At 42.9% G+C, this 12,643-nt stretch overlaps 1 protein-coding gene across 8 annotated transcripts in view; it reads right to left on the bottom strand.

Moving 5' to 3' along the window:
• Window positions 1-12,643, bottom strand: part of ahctf1 (AT hook containing transcription factor 1) — a 131,527-nt gene that overhangs the window by 47,786 nt on the left and 71,098 nt on the right. For all 8 annotated transcript variants that reach the window (XM_069930874.1, XM_069930876.1, XM_069930875.1 and 5 more), the window contains 2 exons: window positions 8,096-8,286; window positions 2,061-2,205 (listed from right to left, as the gene is read on the bottom strand). In XM_069930874.1, the coding sequence (XP_069786975.1) occupies window positions 2,061-2,205; window positions 8,096-8,286 (336 nt within the window). The remainder of the gene's footprint in view (window positions 1-2,060; window positions 2,206-8,095; window positions 8,287-12,643) is intronic.

The raw sequence follows: 12,643 nt of genomic DNA on the forward strand, positions 1-12,643 counted from the left end.
AGCTCTCCTCCTTCTCAATCTGTCTCCATTTTGGGAGACAAACTTTCTACAGATATTTTCGACAAACCTATCAACTTCCAGTTACCTTGAGTGCACCTCTTCACATCCTTTCCTCATTAAGGATTCTACTCCTTTCTCTCAATTCCTCCACCTCTGCCTCAGCTGCTCCCAGGAATGAGATCTTTAAATTTAAACATACATCACGGTAACAGGCCCTTTTGGCTCATGAACCTGTGCCACCTAATTGACCTACAACCCCTGAGATGCTTTGAAAGGTGAGAGGAAACAGGAGCCCCCATGGAAAACCTAGGCAGACACAGGGAGTATATACAAACTCCTTCCAGGCAGTGTGGGGATTCAAACATCTGTTTTGATCGCTGGGGCTGTAACATCATCGATGATGTCCTCCTTCAAAAACAAATGTGGCTTTCCCTCTACAGCATCTAAGTCCTTATCTTCATCTCCACTATTACTGGCACATCTGCCCTGGCCCCCTCCATCCCAAGAAGCAATAAGGACAGCATTCCCCATATCTTCATCTAACACTGTACCAGTCTCCACATCCATAATATTATTCTCCACAATTTCCATCATCCACGACATGATCCCACCACTTCGCCTCTCCATTTTCCCCAAGTACCACTCCCTCTGGGAATCCTTCCAAGTAAATTAACACTTCATTTGTGTATCTGCAGACGTCACCTACAACATCTGGTGCGCGCTCTCCCCTCCCCTCTCTCTCTCTCTCTCTCCCCTCCCCCCTCTCTCTCCCCTCCCCCTCTCTCTCCCCTCCCCCTCTCTCTCCCCTCCCCCCTCTCTCTCCCCTCCCCCCTCTCTCTCCCCTCCCCCCTCTCTCTCCCCTCCCCCCTCTCTCTCTCCCCTCCCCCCTCTCTCTCTCCCCTCCCCCCTCTCTCTCCCCTCCCCCCTCTCTCTCCCCTCCCCCCTCTCTCTCCCCTCCCCCTCTCCCTCCCCTCCCCTCTCCCTCCCCTCTCCTTCCCCTCCCCTCTCCCCTCTCTCTCCCCTCCCCTCTCTCTCCCCCCCCTCTCTCTCTCCCCTCTCTCTCTCCCCTCCCTCTCTCCCCTCCCCTCCCTCTCTCCCCTCCCCCCTCTCTCTCCCCTCCCTCTCTCTCTCCCCTCCCCCCCTCTCTCTCTCCCCTCCCCCTCTCTCTCCCCTCCCCCTCTCTCTCCCCTCCCTCTCTCCCCTCCCCCTCTCTCCCCTCCCCCTCTCTCTCCCCTCCCCCCCTCTCTCTCCCCTCCCCCCCCCTCTCTCTCCCCTCCCCCTCTCTCTCTCCCCTCCCCCTCTCTCTCTCCCCTCCCCCCCTCTCTCTCCCCTCCCCCTCTCTCTCCCCTCCACCCTCTCTCCCCTCCACCCTCTCTCCCCTCCACCCTCTCTCCCCTCCACCCTCTCTCCCCTCCACCCTCTCTCCCCTCCACCCTCTCTCCCCTCCACCCTCTCTCCCCTCCACCCTCTCTCCCCTCCACCCTCTCTCCCCTCCACCCTCTCTCCCCTCCACCCTCTCTCCCCTCCACCCTCTCTCCCCTCCACCCTCTCTCCCCTCCACCCTCTCTCCCCTCCACCCTCTCTCCCCTCCACCCTCTCTCCCCTCCCCCCACTCTCTCTCTCTCTCTCCTCTCTTCCTCCCCCCCCCCCCCTCTCCTGCTGTCCATTTCCTCCAGCTTTACACCCTTCTCTCTCCTTTCAGGGAGTTACAACCTCCCAAACATTTTCAGTTTTATTCTCTTCTGCCCTTCCAGCGATATGCACCAATGACCTGTGTTCTACCCCTGCCCCCCTTCTTCTCTCCTCTCCCATCTCTTTATTTAAGTGCCATTTTTAATTACTAGATTAATAGGATACTGGAAATTGTCTTTTTTTCCTACCAAAGACAAATGTCACGTATCTGTGTGAGACCAAGAGGACAAAGTTGCCCATGAAAATTATACACATTTTGAAGAATACCAAGAAAAAAAAGTTGTAAAGAAAACATTTTCAAAATTACATTAAGTGATTAACTGCTCATTCCCAATTAATGGTTTCTTAATAATTAATAGGATTCTTGCCTGTTCGGTCCCAGTAAAAGGGAGTTTAAGTAGCTCCTCCATCAGTCCATTTTCCTGACACAATTCGTAAACGTGCTTCGAAAGATCCTCTACATTTACTCTGTTAGCATTTAATCGAAGTAGATGCCAAGCCTCAACCATAGACCTGAAAATGTTTTAAAATGACAAAACATGTCGTTATAAATTTTTAATAATTTCTTGACTTAAGTTTAACCATTATAAAAATCCAAATTTAAAGATGAACATCAATGATGTTCTAGACTTCATAATAACCTTCAATCAAACATAGACCAAAGAACTGAACTTCAGAGGTAAGAGAGACTGCTCTGGACAGCAGTGTCCAATGGGCAAAACTGATATTGGGACACAAAATGGGAAAATTCTCATGGTGTGAGTTGAACCTTGCACAAATTAAGATGGTTCTGACTGTTGGATATCAACAGTACTGGATCAACATCACCCTGGACAAAGCAGCTGGTTTGATTGGCATCCCATCCACCATCTCAAACATTAATTCCAACCACAAGAGAGTAACTCCAAAACTTGCAACATTTTCCACCAAGGACAAGGATAGATGGGAACACCCTGCTAGCATACCATCCTGACTTGGAAATACATTGCCAGGTCTTCTTCATTGTTTATTCTAAATTCTGTGGTTCTCTCCAACAATGAGATCTTCACCAGAGAGGACTACAGTTCCAGTTGGAGGTTCAGTGTTAAGGGTTATATTGTGGGGGTGTGACGTCATTCGTCATACATGTAACTGACGTAATCATGTTAACATCTGGAGGGTAATACAATGTACTGGAGTTTTTGGAGTAATAAAGAATACTGAACAGTTAGTTGGTGTGTGGAACTCTTTGTAAGCCCAAATATACAACAGACTGGTGATGAGGATAAATTCAAACCTCACTGGCAGAAAGGACACACTACTAAATGCATTGGTGGTGAGGAAAACCGAATATCCAAGCAAACAGCTCTGCCTCAGAGAATTGTCATACTAACAATATCACATGATGTTCCCCACAATCGTAAACATACCCTGTTTATAAGCGTAATGGAGAGCAAGACTTTCAAATTATTAAAGACGCTGATAGCCCCAGATCTACCAACTACCAGAACGTACACTCAATTATGTGAAGTCCTGGGGACACATCTGAGACCCAGACCGCCAGTGGTGGCAGAAAGGCAAAAGCTTTACAGCAGAAATCAAAAACCAGGGGAATCAGTGAATGAATTCCAGGCTGAGCTATGATCCTTATCATGACACTGTAATTTTGGAGATTTCCTAAACCAAGCAATAAGAGATCATTTGGTTCTAGGCTTAGCAGAAAGAGCTACGAGACAGAGCGATTGCTCAGAAAAGGGGATATAACCCTCAATGTAGCCTTAGAATCAGCCTTGGGAGCTGAGGCAGCTAGAAGAAATATTGACTTTGGCATTTCAATGATGGTGGGTAAAGTTTCCGGCCAAGGATGTTTTCACTGTGGGAAAAGCAACCACAGCGCCGACGAGTGTTTCTTCAAGAAGTCCAGATGCCATCTGTGTGACCAAGAGGGACACATCAGATCTAAATGCCCCAGAAACAGGGGAAAGAAAAAGAATGAGAAAACAGAAATACAGAAAACAATCTACCATATGGACAGTAGAAGAAATGGAAGGAAATGATAGCCCAAGCACAGCAACGATTGACTCAGATGACGACAAACCAGTGAATGTGGTGCACATCCACAGTATGAAAAACAAAAAAACTAGAAATACTGGTCAACATGACGATTAACAATGGAATTGGAAAATGGAATTAGACAAAGGAGAAGCAGTCTCCCTAATGCCCATCAGCCTTAAAAGGCAGTTACAACCACAGAAATGTCCTTAAGGACAGTAACTGGGGAGAAAGTCAAGGTGTTCAGAAAATGTAACATGATCGTGACACATTGGGATCAACGCCAAAGAAACTCCCATTGTTTATTGCTGGGAAGAAACTGGCTATTACATATCCAATTGGACTGGATGGAAATCAGATCAATAGTGAGCCTATGGCCAGAAGAGAATGACAAACCAAAGCTGAAATCACTTCTTGACAAGTATCAGTCAGTTTTTGGAAAGGATCTGGGAATAATCAAAGGAGTAGAAGCAAAATTACATCTAAACCCAGGTACGGAACCCAAGTTCTGCAAGCCCAGGACATTACCCTTCACCATGAAGGAAAAGATTCAGGCTGAAAAACAATGGTTTACTGAAGAAAACACAATACAGCGATTGGGCTAGCCCCATAGTACTGGTCTGGAATCTGAATCCATGGGGATTACAAAATCACCATCAACCCAGCACTAAAAATACCAGAACACCCTATGTCCAGAGCCAAGGAACTCTTCCAAGCCCTGAATGGGGAAAACGAAATTCACAAAATATCGCAAGCTTACCTTCAAAGAGCCCTGGACAACACATCTAAGGAATATGTGGAAATAAACACGCATCTGGGACGATACATATACAACTGCATGCCCTATAGAGTATTAGCAGCACCAGCAATATTTCAAGCGGTAATGGATAAACTACTACATGGAATCAAGGTGGGATGTTACCTCGATGACGTTAGAATTACAGGCTAAATGGTACCGAGCACCTCACCAACCTAGAGAAAGTGCTGGTGCGCCCATAGCAAGCCAACATACATTTCCATCAGGACAAGTACGTTTTCATGGTATCCTCTGTGTCATACCAAGGTTTCACCATCGACAGCAAAGGGGTAAGAATGGATCTGGAGGGGACAGAAGCCGTCTGCGAAGCACCCTACTCCATAAGTCGAACAGAATTGCAATCACTTCTGGGATTAATCAACCATTATCGAAAACCATTATCCCCAACATGTCCACTCTATTCAGGCCATTAAACCAACTGCTGAAAAGGGATCAAAAATAGTATTGGAATGAAGAAACCAGTAACGCAGCAGACAGGTTAAAAGAGACACTGACATCCCATGATAATGTCCTCATCCACTACGTCCCAAGTAAAGAAATTACCCTGGCAGTGGATGCTTCACCAATAGGACTGGGACCAGTATAATATTCTGGCTAGCGATAATATTCGGCATAAAACATTTCCATCCCATCAATACTTGTATGGTCGAAAATTTACGCTGGCAACTGACAACCAACCACTCAATCTGATCCGAGGCCCAAAGGTACACCAGTACGAGCCCCAACCGGGATCCACAGGTGGGCCATATCACCTGCTTACAACGTTGACATAAAACACAAGCTGGCGGCCCAAAACAATATTGCCGATGTGCTATCTTCCTGACCACTGCCCGAGACAGAATTAAAAGAAGAGATAATCAAATGGACGGCGGAAGCCACTGCCATAAATCAAGAACAAATCAATCACTTACCAATAACAGTCAAAGTAATCAGCAGGGAAATGCGTAAGGAGGCCACCTGATACAAAGTCCTATACTTCACCTTGAATGGATGACCAGAGGCTGAAGCCATCGCAGCTGAACTAAAACCATATTGTCAACGACGACATGAACTGTTGATCGAAGAAGGATGTTTACTATGGGGATTCTGAACAATTATCCTCGCCAAATGGCAAGCAGCCATCCAAAGAGAATCATCCAGGAATGGTAAGAATGAAAGCCTTAGCACGGATGCAATGTATGGTGGCCCACCCTTGATATGGACATAGAACAAACCGTGAGGAGATGTAGTACCTGCCAAGAGATGCAATCTTAAAGCCCCCATGGCCGAAGCAAACCCATGGAAATGGCCATCATGACCATGGCACAGAATTCATATAGATTTTGCCAGACCCTTTATGGGGGAAGACTTCCTGATTGTGGTAGATGTACACTCAAAATGGCTAGTGGTGCGAAAAAATGAGAAAAATTATGACGGAACTGACCATCGTGAAACAGCAAGACGTCTTCACAACATATGGGTTGCCAACAGAACTGGTCTCGGATAATGGGCCGCAGTTCACATCAGACAGTTTCAAAACCCTCGTAAGCTATAATAACATTCGGCAAATCAATTTAGCACCATATCACCCAAGCACCAATGGGAAGGCCGAACACTTTGTGCAAACCTTCAAAAGGGGCATGAAAGCCAAGAAAGAGCAAAACACAATGTGAGATCACAAAAATCGCAGATTTTCTGTTGGATACCATAATACGCCCCATTCCACAACCCAATGGATGCCAGCAGAACTGATGTTTGGATGGACTTTGCGCAGTGTTTTCAATGGTACAGCTAAACATCGGCCTTCACATACAACAATCTGCATCACCAAACAAACCAACCAGAACCACCAGCAAGTGATGGTATGAGATTTTTGAGTTAACAAAGAATCGTGGGTAAAAGGGGTCCTTACAAAATTGAGTCCTTGTGCATAGTTGGTGCTGGTCAATACCAAAGCATGGAAAAGACACATTGATCAGATAAGAGCAGTGGATGACCCCAAAGCTACATCCATGGGTTATGATATAGACAAAGACCCTGTAGACCTAAATGACATTCCCTGGTTTCCATCCATCCAAGAAACACTACCCATTGGGGATGGACCCCAAACATTACCAAACCCTGCTCCGGAAGGACGACATCAAAGTCCAATTCCAGAGGGATAACAACAAAGTTTAGCCTTACAGTCTGCCCCACCATTTACAGCCAAGAGTCTTGGAAAAATGCTGAAGGCCAAAAGCCCGGGAAAGGCCCAAGACCCAGAGAAGACCCTGGGCCGTCAAACTCAATGACCTGATCCACCTGCCCTTTGGCAGTCTAAAAGGGAAAGATGACCCCCAGAACGATTGAAAAACTATGTAACATAATGGGACATTATTCATATTTTCTAATATGTACCCACCTCAGCAAACACTATAACCTATTCACTTATATTTACTGCGGGTCGCCATGTGTATTTGTAGGCAGTCCTTGAGTAATTTCACTTCACAGTTCTACCCAGGGGTGTTGGGGGGGGGAAGGAAGAGTGTTAAGAGTTAACACTGTGGGGGTGTGACTTTATTCATCACACGTGTACTGATGTTATCACGTTAAGTCAGGAGGGGAATACAATACAATGTAGTGGGGAACCATTTTAGTTTTTGGAGTAATAAATACTGAACAGCTAGCTGGTGCGTGGGACTCTTTGTAAGCCCAAATATACAACATTCACCAACTTAAAGGGCCACAAGGATCAGCATTAAATGATGAATTAAATATATTCAGACAAGATTTTACCTCAAATTTGTAGATTTACGTAATTTTTTTACTCATACTGAACTTAAAGGAATCAAAGAATATGGGGCTTAGCTTCAGAAAGTGGTACTGAGGTAAAAGATTAGCCTGATCTTAATGGTGGAGCAGTCGTGAGAGTCTACTGCTGTCCGGGTAGAGAACTTAATTTCGCTAAATGGATTTTTAAAAACTGCCTTTGATAAACATCTACTAAATCTTTTTGAAAATGGTTTATAGATAATTTTAATTGTAGATCATCAGATGCATGAAAATAGCAGGAATGGAGGAATATGGATCATGCACAGGCAGAAGAATTCATTTAATTTGGCATGTTCAACAGACATTGTGGACCAAAGGGCTTGTTCCTTTACTCTTCTGTTCCATGTTCTACATGTGTGTGCTTTGAAAACAAAGATGGATCCAGTTCAACAATTTGTTAATAAAATTCTTTGTAGCTTTATGTCCTTCCGAAATAAAGGCTTTGTTATTGAATGAAATGCAATATTACAATACTTTTTGTGGCAGTCATATGAAAGAGCAAAAGAAAGGCAGGCGCCAGAAAAAAAGTGGCTTGGAGAGGAGCACAGGCCAACTGACAAAATTAAACATGGATAGGAGAGAAAAGGAGAGGCAAGGAGAAATACAGAAATCCTTTAACAAAAGACCAACAAAGTACAGAACTGTTCGTTTGCAAGGATGTCAAAATTGGTAATAACACAGCAACTGCATGTTCAAGTAAATCTACAATCATTGGTTTGGGGGGTGGGGGAGAAACAATAATAAACTGTTGTTACATTCAGTTACCTGTTAAACAGTAGGACAGTGAGGTGAAGTTTAACCTCACTGCTACTAGACATTGTAGGTTTCATTGCTTGCACATATCGAAGAGCCTTCCTGTACTCTCCTTGGCACATCAAGGCCTGTATGATCCGCACGTGCTGCCACGAAGATAGTGATCTGCTGGTAGCTGGATGCAAAATACGATCCAAACCATTCTTAGAAAATAAGGAGTACAAAGGTAAAATCAAAATGTAATATTTTCAACTGAAGGACTACTGCAATATTGAGTTTAGACTCAACGGTCCTAACACTAATGATTTTTGTGATTGTTTCAACTCCATAATGTGCTAGAAATAAATCTGTTTCACCCAATATGTCTAATATTAATCTTCATGAAAGTATTTAAGTAGCAGAGTTAAATTAGAGCTAATTAATGCTCCGCTGATAGACAGGAAGCTTGAAAAAAAAGTGAACTCAAAACTTGCATTCAGCATAAACTGTCATTTTGACGACAAGAGAACATGGTTTAAGATTGTTAACAGGGCAATACTGAACTTGTTTTTGTAGCAAGACTCTAAGCTGCACCTGACCTACTCTGCAGAAGCTGCTTCGCTATATTAAAGGCTTCCATAAATCCAATCGCCTACTTAAGAGGCAAATAACAAATTTCTTTTGTTCCTACTTTTAAGCAAATCACTCCAACTTTGTTTCACCTACTCATTAGATGTAACCCACTGAAAGTGGACAATTTATCATACTACAAATTCAGACATTTGCCTCAGTACAATTATGATTACAAATGCTAGACATAGGAAATAAAAACAGAAAATTATGGTAATACTGGACAGGTCAGGCCGCAACTGTGGGAGACATTGATTCTTTATCTCTTCATAGATGTTGCCCAACTCAAGAATCACGGGCAGATGCAGCAAAGAAGCAGGTCCTTTGGCTTCCTGAATCCAATATCAATCACTCATTTACACAAATCCTATATTAATCCAAAGCACAACACAATACAATTTATTGTGTTCAGTTCTAGTCACCTCATTACTGGAAGGATATACAAGCTTTAGAGGGGGTACAGAGGTAGATTTACCAGAATGTTGCTTGGAATAGAGATCATATCTAATGGGGAAAGGCTGCACGATTCTGACCTTTTCTCTTTGAGGATGAGAAGTGACAATATAAAATTATAAGCAACATACAGTAGACCAGACAGCCGCTCCCTTTTCCCCACAATGGCCAATACCAGAGGACATTTGTTTAAAATGAGTGAAGGAAACTTTATGGGAGAGGTCAGAGGTAATTTAAAAAAAACCACACTGAATGGTGGGTAACTGGAATGCAGTGCTGAGGATAGAGGTTAAGGCTGACACAATAGGGACATTTTAAGTAGTGAAGATAGGCACATGGATGGAAGAAAAATGGGAGGTTGTGTCTTTGGATTTAGATCTATGCTCTAATCCATTGGGTTTTTTTCCCCCTCATTTTCTGTTTTTATTTCTTAGTTGGTTACATTCCTTAATTCATAAGATAACATCAAATGGTTTGACAAAGACTGGTTTTGTACAATTGGCTAAATGACCACAAAGCAGCTTCCTTGTTGCCACATTGGCCCAAGCACAAGAATCATTGCACGACTACCTAATTATCCTCATATGTGCCGGATTGTGGACAGCCTATTATCTCCTTTGCATAGTCTCTTTCCACATCATTAAAAGCTATATATTTAAAAAAAAAAATACCCATTACATCCATATCTCCTTAACTAGGGAGAACTCCAGGGTGAGAAACAAAATCCTTGATGAGGGCCAATAATTCAAACTGGCATTCATACTGGACTCCATCAGGAACCAGACATTGAAGCCAAGTCAAAGCACCAGAGCAAAGCTGTCAACAAGCTTGGTGCTTCTCTGTGCACTTAGAAGAACCCTGAAGTCAGTGGCACAGTGATGTGCACAGAGATTCCAGTCAATTACTTATAACCATTCACTCTCTCTCCCCCCCCCCCCCCCCCCCCCCCCCAGTTATGCATGCTGCTCTTAGTTAAAATTCTTCAGGGCTAAATCCATTATCTAACCTCATCCAACCACCAATTGTTCTTTTATACAACTAACTGTTATGAATTTCAACTATTGGGTATTTTACCCAAAAGGTCACACAACTGTCTGCAAACATTAATATTTGACAAGATTTAAATAATACAATTTGACATTTGTTCAGCCATCTTGGGATTTGGTTGGAAACTAAATTCTTCTGAAACATTCAATAATCATTCTTGTTCCAAATTCCTTCTTTCACTGTCTTTTGGGAAATTAGTAACGGGAATAAAGATAAATAGCAAAGAATTCTTAAATGAATTAAACATCCTCCATTTTCATCGACCTCAAGAAGTCAACACCTACAGGTCCTCCTCAATATTTAGAGGTTTCTTCCTCATTCTGTCCATAATCTAACAAATTCAGACTACTTCGAGACCAGATATACAATGGGCATGCCTTTTATTCCACTTTGTGTTGGTATCATAACCAAAGGATTAGTATTCAGATCCCTATGGTCTTCCATTTGTGAAGAATGGGTCCAAAATGTATAATTTCTAAACAGATGTACAATACATTTCCGATTATCCAAAAACCATTTTACTGAAATTCTCAGTTATCCGAAAAAATTTTTTTGGCTGAGACATGATGTCACAAGTTGAAAAAAGTTGATTTTTAAAAAATATATATATACACACCATGCTCAAATGGGGCTCTGATGTGCTGTTAGCGCCATTGAATCAACGGAGCTCTCACATTCAAGGATACACATGCAAAGGCAAGATTTCACAAAACTGCTCAAATGGGGCTCTGACTCCACTGGAATCAATGGAGCTCTCATGTACTGTTCAAAGATACAGCTCAGGTGGGGCTCTGTCATGGGGTTAGTGCCATTGAAATTAATTGAACTCTTGTGTACTATTCAAAGATATAGCTGCAATGGCAAAATGGTCTGCAGACAGCACTGTTGATGTCAGTGAGAAGGAGGAAGCATTTATGCCTGTCTATAGAACAGAAAGTCAAACTGCTGCCGAAACTGGACAGTGGTGTAAGTGTGAAACATCTAAGAGGAGTATGTTGTTGGAATGACCACAATCTATGAGCTGAAGAAACAAAAGGATAAACTGTTGAAGTTCTATTCTGAAAGTGAAGAACAGAAGTTAGCGAGATACAAAAACACTGCATAAAAGTAAAAAAAGAACTGGAGCATGTACTGATGGAGCAGATCCGGCAGCGTCACAGTGAACACATGCCACTTAATGGTTTGCTGCTCATGGGACAAGCAAAGCTCTATCATGATAAACTGAGAATGGAAGGGAACTGTGGATATTCAGTATGCTGATTGAGCAAATTTAAAAGACACGGCGTTAAAATGTTAAAGAAGAGAGGTGGAAAAGCATCTGCTGATCCTGAAGCAGCAGAGAATTCATTGACAAGTTTACCAAGATCATTAATGATGAAAACCTGATGACAGAACAAATTTGTGATGCTGGTAAAACATTACTGTTTTGGCATTTTTGCTCAGAACACTGGCAACAGCTGATGAGATAGCCCCTACAGGATGCCAAGGACAGAATAACTGTGCTGGAATGGGTTAAAGCAGTAGGCATGGATGTCTGGCGGTGATAGGCAAAAGCTTGCATCCTCATTGTTTTAAAGGAGTGAATTTCTTACCAGACCATTATTATGCAAATAGAAAGGCATAGGTCACCAGGGATAGCTTTTTTGATTGGTTTAACAAACATTTTGTGCCAGCAAGGCGTGCTCACTGCAGGGAAGCTGGACTGGATGACGATTGCAAGATTATTTTTAAAATTCCTTGACAACTGTTCTGCTCATACTCCCAGCTGAAAGACTCAACAAATAATATCATGTCATGCACCTTCCCCAAATGTGACTTCCTTAATTCAGCCATGTGACCCAAGGTATCCTTAGATCACTGAAGAGTGAATATATAAACACTTTCTTGAACAACATGCTGTCACCGGTAAATGAAGATTTGGGTGTGACAGGTTTCCAAAAGGAGTTTACCAACACTTGGAGCAAAGTGACTAAAGACACAGTTATACATGCCTGGCACAATCTCTGGGCCGCATCTATGTTCCTTGATGAAGACTATGGTGATTTTGAACGATTCAGTGTGTCAGGGAGAAAAAAAATTGTTTGACCTTCTTACGTATGCAAAAAAAACCCTCAGTGTCCGTCAGTAAGCTGGAAGAGGATATTAAAGATGTTTTTCAAGTCACTTTTATTTATCATTCATTCCATGCTCGCACGGTAAAGACAAGATAATGTTTCTCCAGGACCACAGACCATATTTAAATAAGTTAGAATGGAAGTTAAATGCATTAAAATATTAAAACATATGCAATAACAGTCCACGATACACTATCCACGTATGTCCTGGAAATTCAGGAGCCTGGAGGAGAGAAATGTTGTACATCTGGACACAAGGACCTGAGTGCTAAGGTACCTCCGACCAGATGGCAGATGAGAAAAGTTTATGAGAGGGGTGTGTGGAGTCCTTCACAAT

This window comes from Narcine bancroftii, chromosome 4 (genome assembly GCF_036971445.1).
Source record: "Narcine bancroftii isolate sNarBan1 chromosome 4, sNarBan1.hap1, whole genome shotgun sequence".
Lineage (NCBI taxonomy): Eukaryota > Metazoa > Chordata > Chondrichthyes > Torpediniformes > Narcinidae > Narcine > Narcine bancroftii.